Consider the following 22,930-nt stretch of genomic DNA (forward strand, 5'->3'; position numbering starts at 1 on the left):
GAAAATGTCCTAAAGAAATAAAATTTTGACAAAATTTTCTGTAGACAAAAAATGTTTACAAATTTTTCTATAAAAATAAAATTTTGAGAAAATGTTCTATAGAAATAAAATTTTGAGAAAATTTTCTCTAGAAATAAAATTTTGTGAAAATTTTCTCTAGAAATAAAATTTTGATAAAATTTTCTCCAGAAATAAAATTTTGTAAAAATTTTCTATAGAAATTAAATTTTGAGAAAACTTTCTTTAGAAAGAAAAATTTGAATTTGAAATAAAATTTTCAGAAAATTTTCTTTAGAAATAAAATTTTGACAAACCTTTCTATACGACTTAGCATCACGGTTGTCGCACTTGGTAGAATTCTATAAAAAATTGTAGTTTTTTTCCGAAACATTCCTCCCTAACTAAGAGGTATTTTAATTTTCTATAGAAATAAAACTTTGACAAAATTTTCTAAAGAAATTAAATTTTGAGAAAATTTTCTTTGGAAATAAAATTTTGTGAAAATATTCTATAGTAATAAAATGTTGACAAAATTTTCTATAGAAATAAAATATAAGAAACATTTGATATAGAAATAAAATCTAAGAAAAATTTTCTATAGAAATACATTTTTGACAAAATTTTCTATAGAAATAAAATATTTGACAAAATTTCTATAGAAATAAAATTTTGAAAAAATTTTCGATAGAAATAAAAAATTTTGCCGAAATTCTTAATAGAAATAAAAAAATTTACCAAAATTTTCGATAGAAATAAAAAATTTGGCCAAATTTTTCTACAGAAATAACATTTTGACAAAGTTTTCTATAGACATAAAATCTAAGCAATATTTTCTATAGAAATAAAATTTTGAGAAAATTTCTTATAGAAATAAAATATTGAGAAAATGTCCTATAGAAACAAAATTTTGACAAAAATTTCGTAGAAAAAAATTTTTGCAACTTAAATAAAATAATATTTTGAGAAAATTTTCTATAGAAATAAAATTTTCTATAGAAATAAAATTTTCTATAGAAATAAAATTTTCTCCAGAAATAAAATTTTGTGAAAACTTGCTATAGAAATAAAATTTGCAGAAAATTTTCTTTAGAAATTAAGTTTAGAGAAAATTTTCGATAATAAAATTTTGTGAAAACTTGCTATAAAAATAAAATTTCGGCAACATTTTCTATAGAAATAAAATTTTGAGAAAATTTTCTATGGAAATAAAATTTTGACAAAATTTTTTATATAAATAAAATGTTGAGAAAAGTTTCTATAAGAATAAAATTTCGACAACACCTTCTACAGAAATAAAATTTTTAGAAAATTTTCTATGCAAATAAAATTTTGATAAAATTTTTCTATGGAAATAAAATTATGACAAAATTTTCTATAGATATAAAATTATCCGAAATTTTTCTATAGAAGTAAAATTTTGACAACATTTTCTATAGAAACAAAATTTTGACAAAAATTTTTCTAGAAAAAAATTTTACAACTTTTTCTATATAAATAACATTTTGAGAAAATTTTCTATAGAAATAAAATTTTCTATAGAAACAAAATTTTCTCCAGAAATAAAATTTTGTGAAAACTTGCTATAGAAATAAAGTTTTGAAAAAATTTTCGATAATCAAATTTTGTGAAAACTTGCTATAAAAATAAAATTTTGACAGCATTTTCTATAGAAATAAAATTTTGAGAAAATTTTCTATGGAAATAAAATTTTGACAAAATTTTTTATATAAATAAAATGTTGAGAAAAGTTCCTATAAGAATAAAGTTTCGACAACACCTTCTACAGAAATAAAAATTTTAGAAAATTTTCCATGCAAGTAAAATTTTGAAAAAATTTTTCTATGGAAATAAAATTATGACAAAATTTTCTAGAAATAAAATTTTTAGAAAATTTTCTATGGAAATAAAATTTTCAGAAAATGTTCTATATAAATAAAATTTGGAGAAAATGTTCTATAGATATAAAATTATCCGAAAATTTGCTATAGGAGTGAAATTTTGACAGCATTTTCTATAGAAATAAAATTTTTAGAAAAATTTCTTTAAAAATAAAATTTTGATCTTATTTCTGCAGAAATAAGATCTTGAGAAACTTTTCTGTAGAAATAAAATTTAGTAACAAAAATTCTATAGAAATAAAATTTTGGCAAAATTTTTTATAGAAATAAAATTCTCAAAAAATTTTGTATAGAAATAAAATTTTGACAAAATTTTCTATAAAAATAAAATTTGGATGTAAAATTTTGATAAAATTTTCTTTAGAAGTAAAATTTGTTAAAAATTTTTTATAGAAATAAAATTTTATGAAAATTTTCTATGGAAATAAAATTTTGTGAAAATTTTCAATGGAAATAAAATTGAAAAAAACAAAAAAAATGACAAAATTTCCTATAGAAATAAAATTTCGACAAAATTTTTTTAGAGCACTACATTGTAATTATTCGTTAAATTGGCCCTGTAAAGACTTTGAATTGCTTAAATAAATGGAAATAAAATAAATAAAATTTTCGTTAGAAATAAAATTTTAGCAAAATTTTCTATAGAAATAAAATTTTCAAAAAATTTTGGAAAAAAATTAAAATTTTGACAAAAATTTCTATAAAAATAAAATTTTTATAAAATTTTCTTTGGAAGTAAAATTTGGTGAAAATTTTCTATAGAAATAAAATTTTATGAAAATTTTCTATGGAAATAAAATTTTGTGAAAATTTTCAATGGAAATAAAATTGAAAAAAAAAAAAACAAAAAATATTGACAAAATTTCCTATAGAAATAAAATTTCGACAAAAATTTTTTGAGTAGTACATTGTAATTCGTTAAATTGGCCCTGTAAAGGCTTTAAATTGCTTAAATAAATGGAAATAAAATAAATAAAATTTTGTGGTAAAATTTTCTTCAAATTTTGGTACATTATTTTTGGCACGAGTGGTTTGCATACGGTCACCAAGAATAACCTAAATTACTCGCTGTATTTATACCGCACAGTGGCCCCTAAAATCTTCGGATCTTATTGCATTGGACTTTTGCACCTGGGTAATATTGGAGAGTAAGGTTATCACTAAAGTGTCTGTCAGCTCTAGACGCCGTTTTGCCGGGAATGGCCAAAATACGGCATTTTGTGTTGGCTTTGTCGGCCGTTTGAATGCTTTAGTTCTTGACAAAAGATATTCAATTCGAACAAATCTAAGAGGATTCTAAAATTTGATACTATTTTTGACATTTTTTACTTTTAACCAATAAAATTTAAAATACAACGCCAAAAAAGCTCTTTACTTTGGTGCATTACATATAAGCCACCCTGTATATACTAACAAATCCCTAGCCTGTGTTTTCTCGGTAATGCGTATTTCTGTCAATATCAGTGTGGTACATGGTATAGATTTTGAACAACTAACAGAGTATATTGGCATTACTTCTCTTTAGCATATATATGCAAGAGAGTGGGAGAGAGAGTGAATTTGCAATCAATGATGATGGTGTGTTGAGTATATGAATTTTAGCTCTCCCATACTCAAAACAATATGAGTACTCACTCTCTCATGAGTAATCTTCTTTGTTCTTTTATGCATTATTCTCTTGTATAAAGAAGAACACGAATTAAATCTTAGACTGAAAAAAATTTCAAATTATATCGTCGATAATAAATGTGATATCAGAAAGTAATTTATTATCCAACTTGGCGTTAAAATTTACAGCACTGTTAATTTCTGCAGCATCAGCTGCAGAATGCTAATGACACCAGTTGCTATTTTTTCCTTAATTTTTGGAAAACTATTTAAGCTGGGGATCGTTTGTATAAAAATTGACCTTAGCTAATATGAGGAATTCGGAAATGCCGTTCATCCTAATAAACACATAAATACATATTCATCATACGCATAAAAACATTTCTTCTACTTAAAAATAAATATGAAGAAATATATTTCAATGCCTTGTTTTTATTTTTCATTTGGAGCTGACATAAAGTGAAGAAGGTAGTGGAAGTGGAAATTATTTATCATTTTCTGTCAGACACATGTTTTCAAGGAAAATATAATTTCTCTTTCTCTTTCCCCTACTTCGAGGATGCTTTCTTATTGCCTTGGGAGCAAGGACACAACGCGAAGGCATACACATATGCTTCAGAGTACAAAATATTTTCTGGTGATTGAAAATGTTTCGTTTTACAATTATGTGTATTTCACTGTGTTCGTTTGCCATCGTTTCTTGGTCTTTGTCTGAATGTTAATTTTTATTAAGACCATGTTAACACAATTCCATTTTGGGACAGTTTTTTAATTTAATTTATTGCTTCCAACTTATTTTCTTTTCCATATTGCCCGACGGACGGATGGCTGATATGTTTCGGATGGTGCTGCCTTCATGGCTGTGTTGTTTGATTGTCTCTGCCCTACGCGATGTTTCTTTTGGTATTTGTTTTGTTTTTTTCCGAACAAATTTCAAGGGGTAATGTGCGTTCCCTTTGGATGGGTGTTCTGTGGGCATTGACCTCAGGGACTGGTGTTGCTGTTGCCTTGTTACAAGGTTCTGCTGGTCCTTTGATTGGTGTGGCTATTTCAGCCTCACTTTTACCGCCAGTAGTGAATTGTGTAAGTATTTAATTGGAAATTATATATATGTTCCGCTTTAAGAATTAGATTTTTTTATATTAAATTATAAATTAAGTTAATCAACATTAAATTATTAGAAAAAAACAACTATAAAGTTATAATTACATAGCCAGGATTCAAAGGGCATGGGAATGTCTTAGAGAATTAGAGAAAAAAATATTGTATTCAAAATATTTCATTTACTGACAATTTCTTATATATTACACCAAGAAATCAGCAAATATTAAAAAAAAGAGAACGTAACAGCCAAAGAGATTGAAAGCCCAAAACAGAATTGATCTGCCAAGAAATAGAAATATATTGTGTGGCTAGAATTTTAATAAAGGTTAGAATATTAATTATCCTAAATGATCAATGGCTGTATAATACCAGTAGTTTTCTCCCTACACTACAACTACTACAATGGCTGGGATCTCTGGTGGTTTGAGCCAGCAACATCCCTATTCTAATCTTTGTCTCAGTACTGTAGCTGTAAGAACCAGTAGCGCCCTGTAGGCTGTGTTAGTGTGGCAGCCAAAGAAGCTGTCTCATATTTGCTGTCACAAGGACAATTTAAGCCCCATTGAAGAATGATGATCAATTGGTGGGTAAATATTCTAGCATGTGATGTATGAGTATGAGCGAGTGTTTCAAAATAGTTGTAGCGATGAGATAACCCAGTATAAATGAGCTTGTATAGTACAAGAGAATTTAAGAGAACTATTTAGAGCAAGATGTGAGAGTGGCGAGAGAAATTGCAGGTTCTTTTGTTATGTTGTAACAAACAAGAGAGAAATTATAAATGAAATTACGTATTACCGAATTTAAATAATTATAATTCATAGATAATTAAATTGATTTGAATAAAATTAAAATATATTTTGATTAATACAAAATAATAATAAACGAAAAAATTTCAATTAAGGAAAAATAATCTAAAAAATATATTTAAATAATTGGGTTGGGTAAATTGGGTTTTTACATTACTGAATTACAAAAATATTTTTTTTTTATTTTGAAATATACAAAATTATGGAAAATTTAATACATATATTAACCTTAGAACCACTAAACCTCCTTTTTATACTTTAATACCTTGCCTATAAGACAACTTTTGCCACAAATACAAAATTTCCATTTATAAATTAATTTAAAAAAATCAAGTTTTCTTGAAGAATAATTTTATTTAACAAGAAAATAAAAGAGAATTCACTATATTTTTCAAATATTTCAATAAAAAAAATTACAAACAAAAAGATATTTTTTTTCCATATTTTTCCATGTGAGTCGCCTCACAGGCCCGGTTTAGTATTTAGGGTTAATCAAAAAAAATTTTTTAATGAACTCAAATTAATTTGGTTAATTTAATTTTTGGTCAATTTGAAATGGTCAACATTAAATAAATTTAAATAATATAATAAAAATATAGTTTAAATAATTTAAACCAAATAAATTTAAATCAAAAATAATTACAAAAACTTAAATAAAAAATTAACTATTGGGATTTATTTTAAATTAATTATACAAAAATAGAGAGTTATAATAAATGTATTAAAAGAGTTAATTGTTTTAATTTCAAATAAGCAAAATTATGAAGAGTTTAATGCATAATTAGGGACAAATTTATGACCTAAATTAATTTGGTTATTAAAAAAAAAACAAAGAATTGGTCAAAACAATGAAAAATGTTTTTAAAATAATTTAATTTAATTTTTTTAAATTGAATCAAAAATTCTCTTTAGAAATAAAATGTTGACAAAATTTTCAATAGAATTCAAATTTTATATAGAAAAAAACAATTTTACAAAATTTTCTATAGAAATAAAATTTGGCAAAATTTTCTATAGGAATAAAATTTAACGAAAATTTTTATAGAAATAAAATATAACGAAATTTTCTATAGAAATAAAAAATAGCGAAATTTTCTATAAAAATAATTTTGAGAAAATATAATATATAGAAATTGAATTGTGACAACATTTTCTATAGAAATAAACTTTGACAAATTTTTCTATAAAAATTGAATTTTTTTTTATTAACTTTATTAACAAATAATATGAAATTATTAGTTAATTAATGTTAGCTATAGCTACATAGGCCTTAAGCTTAACATATAGTTAGTTACATAGTTGGTAAGTTAGATTTTAGTTTTTGGTTATGTCTTAGATGTATCTATACAGGTTTGATTCTTTTAAAAATTTTAATAAAATGGATACGTTATGTGTAGTAGGATTGGATATAAATTAAATAGGGTTTTCCCCTTTAAATGCATTATGTTGTATGGTTCGCGTGTCATTGCATTCACGCATAATATGATCAAGTGTTCTATTAGGCACATTACAATTACAACTTGGGAGGTTGGGGGCATTGATGAGGTGACCGTGTGAAAGTAAAGTATGGCCTAATCTTAATCTAAAAATCTTTATTAGGTCTAATCTTGAAAGTTTTGATAGGTCAGAGTTTAGATAATCCTTGATTGAAATTCTGCTAGGATTTATGGTTCTATACCACGGACTCGGATGTAAAAAGGGGATATCATTGGCTTTTAAATACGAACCTGTATGAATCTCTTAAATTAAAATTCTCTGTTCCTATCAAAGGAGCTTTTAAGCCCTGCTTTGCTACATTATCTGCGAATTCATTACCTGTTATATTGCAGTGACCAGGGGTCCAAATAATCAATTTACTTCTTATGTAATCAGTGTAGAAGTCGTTCGCAGTAATATTCATGATCCTTTTAAGGGCGGACAGTGAATCAGAACAAATTGCAAATTTCCCTCTCTTGGTGGAGACTATCTTAATTGCTTCGAATATTGCTATTAATTCAGCGGTAAATGTTGAAGTGTGGTTAGGAAGAATTGATGTTTTCAAAATACTTTGGTTCCCTACTACGCTGTATGACACACAATCCTGTGATTTCGAAGCATCTGTGTAAAGAAATTCGTGGCTAGGCATATCCTCTTGGCTTTTCTTATGTAAAGTTTCAAATAAAATTGGATTATGTTGAAGTTTGTTATATCTACTAAGGGTCAAATCTACGCATCCTGATATTAGAAACCATGGAGGGAAGCGTTTCAGACGGTTAGTTTTGGGTAGTACTGAAAATAGACCTAGTTTTTTACATTCCCCAGTAACCCTATAAATCACTGATGGTATTGAATTGAAATTGAATTTTGACAACATTTTCTATAGAAATAAAATTTGACAAAATTTTCTATAGAAATAAAATTTTGACAAAATTTTCTTAGAAATGAAATGTTGACAAAATTTTTTTATAGAAATAAAATTTTGTGAAAATTTTCTTTAGAAATGAAATGTTGATAAATTTTTTTGCAGAAATAAAATTTTGTGAAAATTTTCTATAGAAATAAATTTTTGACAAAATTTTCTATAGAAATAAAATTTTGTGACAATTTTCTATAGAAATAAAATTTTGTGAAAATTTTCTATAGAAATATAATTTTGTGACAATTTCTATAGAAATAAAATTTTGTGAACATTTTCTATATAAACAAATTTTTGACAAAATTTTCTATAGATATAAAATTTTGAGAAAAAAAAAATACATTATTTGCTATTGAAACAAAATTTTGAAAAAATTTTCTATAGAAATAAATTTTTGATAAAATTTTCTATATAAATAAAATGTTGACAAAATTTTCTATTGAAATAAAATTTTGTAAAATTTTCTACCGAAATAAAATATTTACAAAATTTTCTACCGAAATAAAATTTTGATAAAATTTCCTATAAAAGTAAAATTTTGACAACATTTTATTTTTTAAATTCAACTAAACTAAAATACGTTTCTATAGAAATAAAATGTTGACAAGATTTTCTATATAAGTAAAATGTCTTGTTTCTACTGAAATAAAATGTTGATAAAATTTTCTACCGAAATAAAATTTTTACAAAATTTTCTAAAAAAGTAAAATTTTGACAAAATTTTATTTTGTTAAATTCAATTAAACTAAAATACGTTTCTATAGAAATACAATTTTGACAAAAAATTTTCTAGAAATAAAATTTTGTGAAAATTTTCTATAGAAATAACATTTGAGGAGAGTTTGTATAGAAATAAAATTTGGCAAAATTTTCTGTAGCAATTGAATTTAACGAAATTTTCTATAGAAATAAAATTATATAAATAATAATAAAATTTATTATAGAAATAAAATTTAACGAAATTTTCTATAAAAAAAAAAATTTAGCAACATTTTCTATAGAAACAGAATTTTGTAAAATTTTATATAGAAATTAAATGTTGACAACATTTTCTATAGAAATAAAATTTTCTATAAAAATTGAATTTTTACAACATATTCTATAGAAATAAAATTTTACAAAATTTTCTATAGAAATAAAATTTTTGAAAAAATTTTGTATAGAAAAGAAATGTTGACAAAATTTTTTATAGAAATAAAATTTTGTGAAAATTTTCTATAGAAATAAAATTTTGTGAAAATTTTCTCTAGAAATAAAATTTTGTGACAATTTTCTATAGAAATAAAATTTTGTGAAATTTTTCTATATAAATAATTTTTGACAAAATTTTGTATAGATATCAAATTTTGAGAAAAAAAAATTATATATTTTGCTATTGAAACAAAATTTTCTTTAGAAATACAATTTCTACAAAATTTTTTATAGAAATAAAATTTTGAAAAAAATTTTTATAGAAATAAAATTTTTTTAATTTTTTCTATAGAAATAACATTTGACAAAAAATTTTTTATAGAAATAAAATTTTGTGAAAATTTTCTATAGAAATAACATTTGAGAAAATTTTCTATAGAAATAAAATTTGGCAAAATTTTCTGTAGAAATAAAATTTAACGAAATTTTCTATAAAAATAAAATTTTAGCAACATTTTCTATAGAGACAGAATTTTGATAAAATTTTATATAGAAATTAAATTTTGACAACATTTTCTATAGAAATAAAATTTGACAAATTCTTCGACCTTTTTTATGTTATAATAAAAAATATTTATTTCTATAGAAATAAAATTTGACAAAATTTTCTACCAAATAAAATTTTTACAAAATTTTCTACCGAAATAAAATTTTTACAAAATTTTCTATATAAATAAAATGTTGACAAAATTTTCTACTGAAAAAAAAATTTTACAAAATTTTCTACTGAAATAAAAGGCTGATAAAATTTTCTACTGAAATAAAATGTTTACAAAATTTTCTACCGAAATTAAATTTTGATAAAATTTTCTATAAAAGTAAAATTTTGACAAAATTTTATTTCTTTTGAAATTCAATTAAACTAAGTACGTTTTTATTCAACTTAATTAGTGAATTAAATTGTCATTAAGCTTGTTTATTTTAAATTAAAGAAAAGTTTATCTTATTTAGATAAATACAAATTAATAAATTAAATTAAGGAGTTAAAGTAATCCTCTTAGCGTGAAATGGAGATAAAAAGAATTATTGCAAACCTATGGAGAAAAAAAAAACTAAGAACGAAAACAAATTTCACATTCATCCCAAGAAGACGACAAAAACAACATGACTTATGGTTAGATTTTACTGCCGCCTAAGCTTGTGATTGCCCTCATGGCTTTACACTCGAGTGATACCACGTGCCCTGGAAATATGTAACAGGCCTCTGGCTTAGAGTATATTATTAGATGGACTTTTCTTGAGAAGTCTGTGACCTAGTGATCACAGTCACATTCCCTCATTCATTCAAATTATTTGGTGTTGCTTTTCCTTTCTGATGAATGAATTGATGGATGTTGTGGGGCTAGCGACCATAATTTTGCCTTGGCCATAGTAACCACAAAGTGTCGCGCTTCATTACTACAACTTGGCCAGAAGAGACTAGGACAAGAAAAGTTCTTGGCAACAATGGCGTTAAAATCACTTAATCATGGCTACCACTTGGTCGTCTGCTTGTTTGGTAGGGTAGCGGTGGTGGACGTTTGGCAGAGGCTGATAAAAACAACAAAACATTTGTTGTCCTGCTTCTATCTTTCTGCTGAGTTATATAAAAAGCGGATGATGAACAAGGGGTCCAACCACAACAAAAACATGACCGTCAACCATAGGCAATGTTATTTTCGTATCTTGCAAAAAAAAACATAAAAATGTGAATAACCAAACAAAAAATTGGTATCCAGCTAAGTTACTGTAAGTGTTCCCCTTCCGGAACTTTGTATAATAAATCACACCACAAAAGCCAAAAGTTCCAACAAACATGACACGCATACACACAAAAACTCCGCACACAATCAAAAAATAAGAGAAAACATGCCACGTTAGCAATCTCTCTGAGATTCTCAATAGAAAACGGGAGGGGGTAAAATCAGATTTAGAAAAATATTACTATAGAAATAAAATTTGGCAAAATTAGAATTAGGCAAATAGGAATAAAATTTGTCAAAATTTTATAAAAAAAGGGACAAAATTTTCTATAAAAAATTAAATTTTGGAAAATTTCCCATAAAAAAAATTTGACAAAATTTTTTATAGAAATAAAATTTTGACAAAATTTTTTTATAGAAATAAAATTTTGACAAAATTTTTTATAGAAATAAAATTTTGACAAAATATTTTTTTATAGAAATAAAATTTTAACAAAATTTTTTATAGAAGTAAAATTTTGAAAATATTTTCTATAGAAATAAAATTTTGACAAAATTTTCTATAGAATTACATTTTGACAAAATTTTCTATAGAAATAAAATTTTGACAAAATTTTATATAAAAATAAAATTTTGATAAAATTTTCTATAGATATAAAATTATCCGAAATTTTGCTATAGAAGTAAAATTTTGACAAAATTTTCTATAAAAATAAAATTTTGAAAAAATTTTCTTTAAAAATAAAATTTTGGGAAAATTTTCCATAGAAAAAAAATTTTACAAAATTTTTTTATAGAAATAAAATTTTGACAAAATTTTTTATAGAAATAAAATTTTGACGAAACTCTTTATAGAAATGAAATTTTGACAAAATTTTTTATAGAAATAAAATTTTGGCTAAATATTCTATAGAAATAAAATTTTGACTAAATATTTTTTTATAGAAATAAAATTTTGACAAAATTTTTTATAGAAGTAAAATTTTGAAAACATTTTCTATAGAAATAAAATTTTGACAAAATTTTCTATAGAATTAAATTTTGACAAAATTTTCTATAGAAATAAAAATGTTCAGAAAAATTGTCTCCAAATTTTGGAGTTTTACAATTTTTTTCTTGTAATAAATATGCTTTACTTTCCTTAGTAAAGCCACAAAAAGAGATTCAGAAAAAAATACTCGCCCACCCGATCGTCTTTAACACCTAAAGGGTGATACGGTCAAAATTTGGTCAAGGGAAAACGCGTGTAAATCGGTGAAATCGTTTATTTAAAAAATCAAATTAAATTTCTTTTTCAAGTTCAATTAGAATAAAATTCATGAAAAATATTCAGTTAGGCTTTCGCTTTTCCAAATCCGAATTGCCGGGCCTCACGCTTGACACCTGCCATCAGATTTTGTACAGCCACCTTGTCCACCTTCTTCGCCGCAGAAAGCCAGTTTGCCTTGAACTGCTGCTCGTCCTCAGCAGTTTTTTTGATCTTCTTTAGGTTCCGCTTGACAATAGCCCAGTATTTCTCAATTGGGCGGAGCTCTGGCGAGTTGGGAGGGTTCTTGTCCTTGGGAACCACCTGCACGTTGTTGGCGGCGTACCACTCCATGGCCTTTTTACCGTAATGGCAAGATGCCAAATCCGGCCAAAAGAGTACAGAACAGCCGTGTTTCTTCAGGAAAGGCAGCAGACGTTTATTCAAACACTCTTTCACGTAAATTTCTTGGTTGACAGTCCCGGAAGCTATGAAAATGCTGCTTTTCAAGCCACAGGTACAGATGGCTTGCCAAACCAGATATTTCTTTGCGAACTTTGACAGTTTTGTGTGCTTGAAAATATCTGCTACCTTTCCCCTTCCTTTTGCCGTATAAAACTCCTGTCCCGGAAGCTGCTTGTAGTCGGCTTTGACGTAGGTTTCGTCGTCCATTACCACGCAGTCAAACATCGTCAGCATCGTCGTGTACAGCCTCCGGGATCGCGCTTTGGCCGTCGTATTTTGTTTATCATCGCGATTTGGAGTCACTATCTTCTTGTAAGTCGATAGTCTGGCTCGTTTTTTGGCTCGATGCACGGTTGTAGACGATACACCCAGCTTATTTGCGGCATCTCGGAGAGAGAGGTTAGGGTTTCGCTAGAAACTACCGGCAACTCAGCGGCTTGTCGTCTCAGCGTCTTCCGGTTTTCGATTTCCCCCCGATCCAGACTTCCTGGCTATCGACAAACGTTCTCCAAACACTTTAATTACGTTTGTAACGGTTGATTTGGCAACTTTTAGCGATTTTGCCAGCTTTGCGTGCGACTAGCTTGGATTTTCGCGATGCGCGAGCAAAATTTTGATACGCTGCTCTTCTTGCTTGGACGGCATTTTGACAACTGAAGAGTGAATTCCAAAATCAAAATAGGAGCAACATTCTACACACACACACACCTTCAAAATGAGGGGTGTTCAGGTTTTTTAAATGCAAAATTGAAAGAAATACGTCAAGTTTATATTGACCAAATTTTGACCGTATCACCCTTTACACTCTCCCACATCACTCTTTTGCTAAAAAAGAATACATTCCTATACATTGCATTAGTTCTCTCTCGCACTATTTCTCTCTCTCTCTCTCTCTCTCTCTCTCTCTCTTGTCTTTAATACTCCCTTGATGATAATATGGAATTTCCGTTAGAGTGTATGTGGACAAAGTATATTTTTCTCGAAGTCTCTGCCTATTTATATATCATTTATAACCTATCCATTTTTTTGGCAACCACATACAAATTAATACAAAATTTACTGCTTCAATTTTTTTTTTTTGTTCTAAATAAATAAGCTTTTTTCCATAATTTTTCCCCTATTCGACCACCTGTTGCTTACCCATAAAAAAAGCATTCCTGTTATTCCCATTGCTTTAACTCAATCTCTCCCTCTCGTTTCTCTCTCTTGTCCACAATACTCACCTAATGCAACTCCCTTTTTGCCACCATGGCAGCATAACAAAAGCCAAACACAAAAACAAAACACACTACCACCCAAACTAACACAACAACAACGACAATATTTCTAAAAAATTAATATTTCTTCACTAAATCTAAATAAAATTAGAAAAATTAAAGCATCTTGTCCTATCTATAGGAAATTTGCTTTCATTTAATACGAAATAACTTTCATTTAACCTTCGAATATGCTCACAATATATACCGAAAGAATTGCGGCACATTAACTTGCTAATGCCCAAGTTCGACTTTAGATAGGCTTATTTAAAACTGGAAGCTTTTAGTAAAACGCACCTAAAGACAATATTTTTTATACCCTAAACCACATAGTGGTCAGGGTATAATAAATTTTATCTGGCAAAAAATGTTCCTACCAAGAATTATTGATTTTAAAATATATACCGATCGACTCAAAATCACCTCCTGAGTCGATCTAGCGCTTGGTGTCCGTCCATGTATTTGTTGTTCACAGGATTCCGGTCGCAATTATTAACCGATTTTGATGAAATTTGGCACAGGGTATTTCTTGGGCACAAGGACGAACGCTATTGAATTTGGAAGAAGTCGGATCAAATTTAGATATAGCTCCCATATATATGTATCACCCGATTTCGACAAATTGGGTAACATTGCACTTTTTTACTAACCGATCGTCATCAAATTTGGCACAAAGTAATATTTTTCATCATTCTTCAAGTCTGAAAAGTTTCATTGAAATCGGTTCAGATTTAGATATAGCTCCCATATATATGTATAGCCCGATTTTGCCAAATTTGTCCATAAAAACCTTATTTTTTAAGCGATCTTACTCAAAATTGGCTAACTCTAATCTTCTATAGTACTTATAATATGTGTTAAACATCATCGAAATCGGTTCAGATTTGTATATAGCTCTATATATATGTATCGCCCAATTTTGCCAAATTTGGCGGTACAACCCTTATTTATCAACCGATCGTTCTCAAAGTTGGCTAAATGTAAACTTCTATAGAGCTAACTGCAAATGTGCAAAATTTCATCGAAATTGATTCAGATTTGGATATAGCTCCCATATATATCCATCGCTCGATTTTCCTAAATTTGACAATAATGCTCTTACTCTTATGGATTTATTACCCACAACTAATTGAGAGATTTCCTCTTTTTATACCCTCAACCATTGGATGGGGGTATATTGACTTTGTCATTCCGTTTGTAACACATCGAAATATTGCTCTAAGACCCCATAAAGTATATATATTCTGGGTCGTGGTGAAATTCTGAGTCGATCTGAGCATGTCCGTCCGTCCGTCCGTCCGTTTGTTGAAATCACGCTAACTTCCGAACGAAACAAGCTATCGAATTGAAACTTGGCACAAGTAGTTGTTATTAATGTAGGTCGGATGGTATTGCAAATGGGCCATATCGGTCCACTTTGGCTTGCGGGGACTCTAAGAGAAGCAAATTTCATCCGATCCGGCTGAAATTTGGTACATGGTGTCACCATATGATCTCTAACAAACATGCAAAAATTGGTCCAAATCGGTCCATAATTATATAGATCCCCCGATTTGGCTTGCGGAGCCTCTAAGAGAAGCAAATTTCATCCGATCCGGCTGAAATTTGGTACATGGTGTAGATAATGGTCTCTAACAGCTATGCAAAAATTGGTCCACATCGGTCCATAATTATATATAGCCCCCATATAAACCGATCCCACAATTTGACCACCGGACCTCTAAGAGAAGCAAAATTCATCCGATCCCGCTGAAATTTGGTACATGGTGTTAGTATATGGTCTCTAATGACCATGCAAAAATTGGTCCATATCGGTCCATAATTATATATAGGCCCCATATAAACCGATCCCCAGATTTGACCTCCGGAGTCTCTTGGAAGAGCAAAATTCATCTGATTCAGTTGAAATTTGGTACGTGGTGTTAGTATATGGTCTCTAATGACCAAACAAAAATTGGTCGAAATCGGTCCATAATTATATATAGGCCCCATATAAACCGATCCCCAGATTTGACCTCCGGAGCCTCTTGGACGACGAAAATTCATCTGATTCAGTTGAAATTTGGTACGTGATGTTAGTATATGGTATTCAACAACCATGCAGGAATTGGTTCATATCAGTCCGTAATTATATATAGCCCCCATATAAACCGATCCCCAGATTTGACCTCCGGAGCCCCTTGGAGGAGCAAAATTCATCCGATTCGGTTGAAATTTGGTACGTGATGTTAGTATATCACAATTTAGAAAACGATGTTAAGAAGTTTTAAGATACCACAAGCTAAGTAATTCGATTGTGAATGACACTCTTTCGTAGAAGTTTCTACGCAATCCATGGTGGAGGGTACATAAGATTCGGCCTGGCCGAACTTACAGCCGTATATACTTGTTTAATAATGGACTCAATATTAGTGGCATACTAACTCTGTAGGTGACAAAATCAACTATAGGTCGTAACATCAGACATTTCTGCTCATATTGTGGCAAGACTATCATAAACATGTACCCCTTTATGTTCTTAAATATGGAAATGCGGTTTATCTCCAAAACCTATACCAATGATACCCCACAAATGCTTATGTTTACTCAGTAGGGGTGGTTAGTGTATGATATAGTCGGCCCCGCCCGACTTTCTACTTTACTCGCTTGTTTTTAAATATAAATCTGAGTTACAAGAAGAAATACACTCGCCACCTATCATTTGCTCATTCAAAGTACATTTCAATTTCTTTAGCTCACTCTCTCCCTTGCTCGCTCTTTTGTCATCAATACTCACCCCCAGGGTTGGCCTGTCACAAACTGTGACTTTTGCGACATACATTTGCGACGGTATAATACGTATGTCGCAAAAGTCGTAAACCTACTGTAGAAAACCAAATTTTGAATAGAAGAAATCCTGAACATTTTTTAATTTAGTTTGACAGCATTCGCTGTGAGTTTCTGCAGAAATTTGTGAAAGTTTTCCCATGGTCAAGCCTATTTTCTTAGGTGGTATCGAAATTCCCATTGGTGAGTGTGCAAAATACCTTGGGGTTATATTAGACAGGAGACTGAATTTGAAAGCTAAGAAAGGACGAGAAAATCCACGGTTACCCTGTACTCGTGCAAAAGGCAATAGGGAAAATGTGGGGACTAAAACCGAAAATTGTGAATATTCCTAAGAATTGAAACTTCGTCGCACATACCATCGTCTTGAATATCATCGCATTCGCTGCCTAGCTGACGCGACTAAAGTATTTTCAGTTTGCGACTTTTTTTACTTTTTCTACATTTACGACGCGTATGTGACGTTTACGACGTTTACAACTTTACGACAGTCGCAAACCTAAAAAAATTTGATACAGACCATCTCTGCTCACCCCTTTATGTTCTTAAATATGGAAATGCGGTTTATCTCCAAAACCTATACCCATGATACCCCACTAATGCTTATGTTTACTAATTGAGAAGGGGTGGTATAGGGTATAATAAAGTCGGCTTTCTACTTTACTCACTTGTTTTAAATAAAAATCTGAGTTACAACAAGAAATACAATCGCCACCTATCATTTGTTTAGTCAAAGTACATTTCCATTTCTTTAGCTCACTCTCTCCCTTGCTCGCTCTCTTGTCATCAATACTCACATAATACAACTCACTTTTTCACCATGGTAGTATAGCAAACATCAAAGCCACAACAAAACACACCAAACTAACGCAATAATAACAACAACAGTGTTAATATAAAAACAAACGCAAATTTCTCCGCTACATACTAATCAAATTAAAAAAATTAAAGCATTTAGCCGTACACAGAAAGAAGAGTTTTCTTTTCTGATGAACGAAATTTTAGACAAGAATAGTTTTCTTTTGACGCAAAAAATATTCTTTTAAAGAAAATAAAAAAATATCAGAGGCAATAGTAGAATAGCTTATCACAAATTCGGGTTTATTTGCTTCAAATAAACCGGAGGAAAGTATTTTTTCTTTGGGTGTATTAAGAGAAAATTTCTTTGCAATTAATGCCAAATAGATCCCCTAATTACTACTACATGAATATGCTCACAATAGATAATTCTAGCTTATTAAGTTGCTATTGCCCAAGTTCGAATTTGTGAAGACCATTCTTTGAGGTTTTTATTCCATTGGTGACCTCATTTAATTTGTGCATTTCTTATTCCATTTGACATTGATTTCACTTTAACTTAAAATAGAGGCCTATGTTATTCAAATTTTTAATAAAAACAAATTTATTGAATAACAATGGTTAAGTTAGATTACATGATCACTTAGAAATACTTAATATATTTTATTTGCTTTTTTTCTTTTTAACAAAAATACACATTTTCCCTTTATAGAAAAAAAAAACATTGTGTGCCAAATTACTTTTAAATGACTTTTATGGTTTAAATTATGACCAGTTTTCAGAAGTTGCAGAAAAATGTTATCGGATTTATTTTTATGGCATACCCCACCTCTATTTTTTTTGGGTCATATATTTGACCATGGGAAGGCTATATATTTAGCCTTTAATATACACTAAAAAAACCACCTTCCATATTCCAAGGGCGTAGACTACAAGAAGAACAATATTTTGTAAATATTCCCAAGCATAAATAACCCCAAAAAATACGGAAGTGAACTGTTGTTGTGACAGATTTATTACGCAAATTTTTTTTTTGTTGCGTTGATTTCATTGCTTTCTAAGGGGAGGGAGAGGGGTGCTGTATGTAGAGTAAGGCTGAGAGTTATTAGCATGGAATCCCTTTTAGCCCTGGAATTCCCAATAGGCAAAGGCTTTTCATCGCCTTTTCTTTATGGGGGGGGCAAAATATATTGGGTTAACTTTTTAAATTTATGGTGGACAATGTGCAAATTGTTTCAAAAACAAAAATGTTTAACGGAAAAATATACAACGAAAATAATAGATAGAAATGGATTAAAATTAAGAGATTTTCTAATTTATTACAAATGGTAAAGTTTTTATCAAAAAAAAAAAAAAAAAAAAAAAAAAAACAAGTATATACGGCCGTAAGTTCGGCCAGGCCGAATCTTATGTACCCTCCACTATGGATTGCGTAGAAACTTCTACGAAAGACGGTCATCGACAATCGAATTACTTGGGTTGTGGTATCTTAAAACTTCTTAACATCGTTTTCTAAATTGTGAGTTAGTCCATACGTGGTATGTATTAGACAATACGTAGAGAGCCAGAATTGAAATATGGGGGTCGCTTATATGGGGGCTATATACAATTATGAACTTGATATGGACCAATTTTTGTGTGATTGGGGATCGATTTATCTGATGGCTATATATAACTATAGACCGATATGGACCTAGTTAGGCATCGTTGTTAACGGCCATATACTAGCACAATGTACCAAATTTCAACTGACTCGTATGAAATTTGCTCCTCCAAGAGGCTCCAAAACCAAATCTCGGTATCGGTTTATATGGGGGCTATATATGGTTATGGACTGATATAGACCACTTTTGACATGGCTGTTAAATATCATATACTACCATCACGTATCAAATTTCAACCAGATCGGATGAATTTTGCTTCTCCGAAGGTCAAATATGGGGATCGGTTTATATGGGGGCTATATATAATTATGGAACGATTTCGACCAATTTTTGCATGAGTGTTTGAGGCCATATATTAACACCACGTACCAAATTTCAACTGAATCAGATGAATTTGGGTCTTCCAAGAGGCTCCGGAGGTCAAATCTGTTGATCGGTTTATATGGGGGCTATATATAATTATGGACCGATGTAGACCAATTTTTGCATGGTCATTAGAGACCATATATTAACACCATGTACCAAATTTCAGCCGGATCTAATGAAATTTGCTTCTCTTAGAGGCTCCTCAAGCCAAAACGGGGGATCGGTTTATATGGGGGCTATATATAACTATGGACCGATGTGGACCAATTTTTGCACGGTTGTTAGAGACCATATACTAACACCATGTACCAAATTTCAGCCGGATCGGATGAAATTTGCTTCTCTTAAAGGATTCGCAAGATAAATTTGGGGGTCCGTTTTTATGGGGGCTATACGTAAAAGTGACCGATGTGGAACAATTTTTGCATGGTTGTTGGAGACCATATACTAACACCATGTACCAAATTTAAGCCGGATCGGATGAAATTTGCTTCTCTTAGAGGGTCTGCAAGCCAAATTTGGGGGTCCGTTTATATGGGGGCTATACGTAAAAGTAGATCGATATGGCCCATTTGCAATACCATCCAACCTACATTAATAACAACTACTTGTGCAAAGTTTCAAGTCGATAGCTTATTTCGTTCGGAAGTTAGCGTGATTTCAACAGACGGACGGACGGACGGACGGACAAGCTCAGATCGACACAGAATTTCACAACGACCCAGAATATATAAACTTTATGGGGTCTTAGAGCAATATTTCGATGTGTTACAAACGGAATGACAAAGTTAATATACCCCCCCCATCCTATTGTGGAGGGTATAATAAATACATATTATTGTATAATTCAACTACTTACATTGTGATGTATAATTCCTGAGATGGATTTTGGTAATTAAAAAAGTAATTTACCTTTCAAAAATACCAATTAAATCAATTCAATTGTCTGAAATAATATGGGCTTTGTCCGAATTTATATTTTTCCTTCTTAGTATTTTTCACTTCACATTTATTTTCCCCTCCTGCACAAATAAATAGTTTCATTAATATTAAGGCTATTTTGTTTTTATTATTATTTTTTTTTTCTGAAAATAATAAATGATCCCATTTCAGTCTAACATTCCCATAGAAATTTGCATGAATTTCATATGCAAGTTTAATCCCCCATCTACCAGATTCAATTTCCTCTTTGCAAAAATTTTACCATATTCTTTTATTGCAATATTTATATTGGCTAATAAAAAAACAAAACAACATAAATTTGGCTATGAATAGATAATCAGTTTTTGTTATTAATAGAATAGAAAAATTTTGCTACAGCAAAAAAACATAAATGTAGGAAAAAGGAAATTAAAAGCCAATGGTTGGATGATAGCATAAAAAATCAGAGCTTTTATCTAGACTAGCAAATTCAAATACAAAAAAAAAAACTTCTCAATGATTCAATATACAAGTTAACATATCCGCATAATTCCAAAGGGAATGCTACACTGAAGTAGGGACATATTTTATTTGAAAAAAATTTAGCGTTTTTAGGGAGCATACAAAATTTATGTTAACAAAGTACATCAGCACGATTTGTGTTTCATTTCCATGGGGAAAAAAGGACCATGAGAAAGAGATAAAAATATTAGATTTTTTTAATATATTCCCATGACCATGATCCAATAAAATTACAGAGAGAAATATTCAGCTAACTATTAAAATTCTAATTATTAATATATAAAACTATTTTATTTAATTTAATTTTTAAAATTTAATATAATAAATACATTCTTCTTAAATTTAAATATTAATAAAAATTTGAAAAAAGTCAAATTTTATTTTTTTGTTTAATTTTTTTACGCCAAAATCATATAACTTAATTAAGTAAATTAAATATATAATTGTATTAATTAATCCTTTACCTGTTTAAATTAAATTCTATTAAAATATAAAAATATAACCAAATAAATATATTGTTCGGTGTATTTTTTATTTTATTTTTTATTTTTATTTTCATTTATATTCCCATGACTATGATCATTTATTTCCACTAAAATTACAGAGAGAGAATTTGAGCTATAAATTTATTTTAATTTAATTTTAAATTAATTAGATAAAACAGTTTAATTAAAAAACAATAACATAATAAACAAATTTCAATATTAATTGAATTTGAAATATGTAAAAAATTATTTGTTTAATTTTTAAACCAAAGTCTCATAACTTAATTAATTTAATTAATGCATTTTTAAAAGACCTAGGAATATCAGTCATTTCTGTATTTAAATCAAATTCTATTAAAAAATAAAAATATAAAAAATATATTGTTCGGTGTATTCTTCTATGTTTCTATTTGTTTTATTTTATTATTTTTATTTTGTTTTATATTCCCATGACTATGATCCTTTATTTCCAATAAAATTACAGAAAGAAAATTCCAGCTATATATTTTATTTATTAATATAAAGCAGTTTCATGTAATTTTTTCAATTTAATATAATAAATATTAAAAAGAATAAATTTACTTATAAATTGAATGTGAATAAAGGTCAAAACTAACTTCTTTGTTTAATTTTTAATACCAAACTCACTCATAAAGTAATTAAGTAAATTTAATTTTTTAATTATATTAAGACATTTTTTAATCGACATTGCCATAACAGTAATTTCTGCGATTAAATTAAATTATAACAAGTATATACAGCAGTAAGTTCGGGAGGGCCGAATCTTAAATACCCACCACCATGAACCAAATATTAGGGTTTCCTTTGAAATTTCAGGAGGGCTTGAGGACTTGAGGACACATCCCGAAGATAAATTAAAAGATTTCACCTATGAAGACTAGATCAGATTCTGGATTTATAAGAACCATTTTTGTTTGAGTATTAGAGGAATCATCAACATCTCTTGTAAGTGTGCAAGAAAATTAGAAAATAACGTCTTGATTTGAAATCTTAAATCTATAGAAGTAAAATCTGGAAATTTTACATTGAGTTTCAAGCAATTTTCATGATCAGTGCGCCTTCTACACCCTCAAGAAGAGAAGTCGATCTATATGGAGGCATTACCAAATGGACCGATAAAAACTTAATCCGATACACGTTTTTGTGAGCCTAAAATACCAGAATATTTACAATTTCATGAAATCAGATAAAAACTACGATTTCTAGAAATCCAAGGTGTTAAATCGGGAGATCGTTCTTATAGGGGCTATACTAAAATATGGACCGATACTCACCGTTTTCGGCACACCTCTTTATGACCCGAAAATACCTTTAGATTTCCAATTTCAGGCAAATAGGATAAAAACTTCGGATTCTAGAAGCCCAAGAAGTAAAATGGGGAAATCGGCCTATATGGGGGCTATACCAAAATATGGACCGATACTCACCATTTTCGACACACCTCTTTATGGTCCTAAAATACCTCTAGATTTCCAATTTCAGACAAATTGGATAGTAAATACAGTTTCTAGAAGCCCAAGAAGCAAAATCGTGAGATCGGTCTATATGGGGGCTATACCAAAACATGGACCGATACGGACCATATTCCACACCTCTTTATGGTCTCACAATACCTCTAGATTTCCAATTTCAGGCAAATAGGATAAAAACTACGGTTTCTATAAGCCCAAGAC

The 22,930-nt window shown here is 29.0% G+C and overlaps 2 protein-coding genes across 3 annotated transcripts in view; one reads left to right on the forward strand and one right to left on the reverse strand.

The window, feature by feature from the left end:
• LOC142223481 (uncharacterized) overlaps positions 1-22,930 on the reverse strand; it is a 525,017-nt gene that overhangs the window by 365,242 nt on the left and 136,845 nt on the right. The gene's annotated exons all lie outside the window — the stretch shown is intronic.
• LOC142223482 (uncharacterized) overlaps positions 1-22,930 on the forward strand; it is a 146,205-nt gene that overhangs the window by 78,225 nt on the left and 45,050 nt on the right. For both annotated transcript variants that reach the window (XM_075293367.1, XM_075293368.1), the window contains exon 9: positions 4,445-4,589. In XM_075293367.1, the coding sequence (XP_075149482.1) occupies positions 4,445-4,589 (145 nt within the window). The remainder of the gene's footprint in view (positions 1-4,444; positions 4,590-22,930) is intronic.

Source organism: Haematobia irritans, chromosome 2, assembly GCF_050003625.1.
Source record: "Haematobia irritans isolate KBUSLIRL chromosome 2, ASM5000362v1, whole genome shotgun sequence".
Lineage (NCBI taxonomy): Eukaryota > Metazoa > Arthropoda > Insecta > Diptera > Muscidae > Haematobia > Haematobia irritans.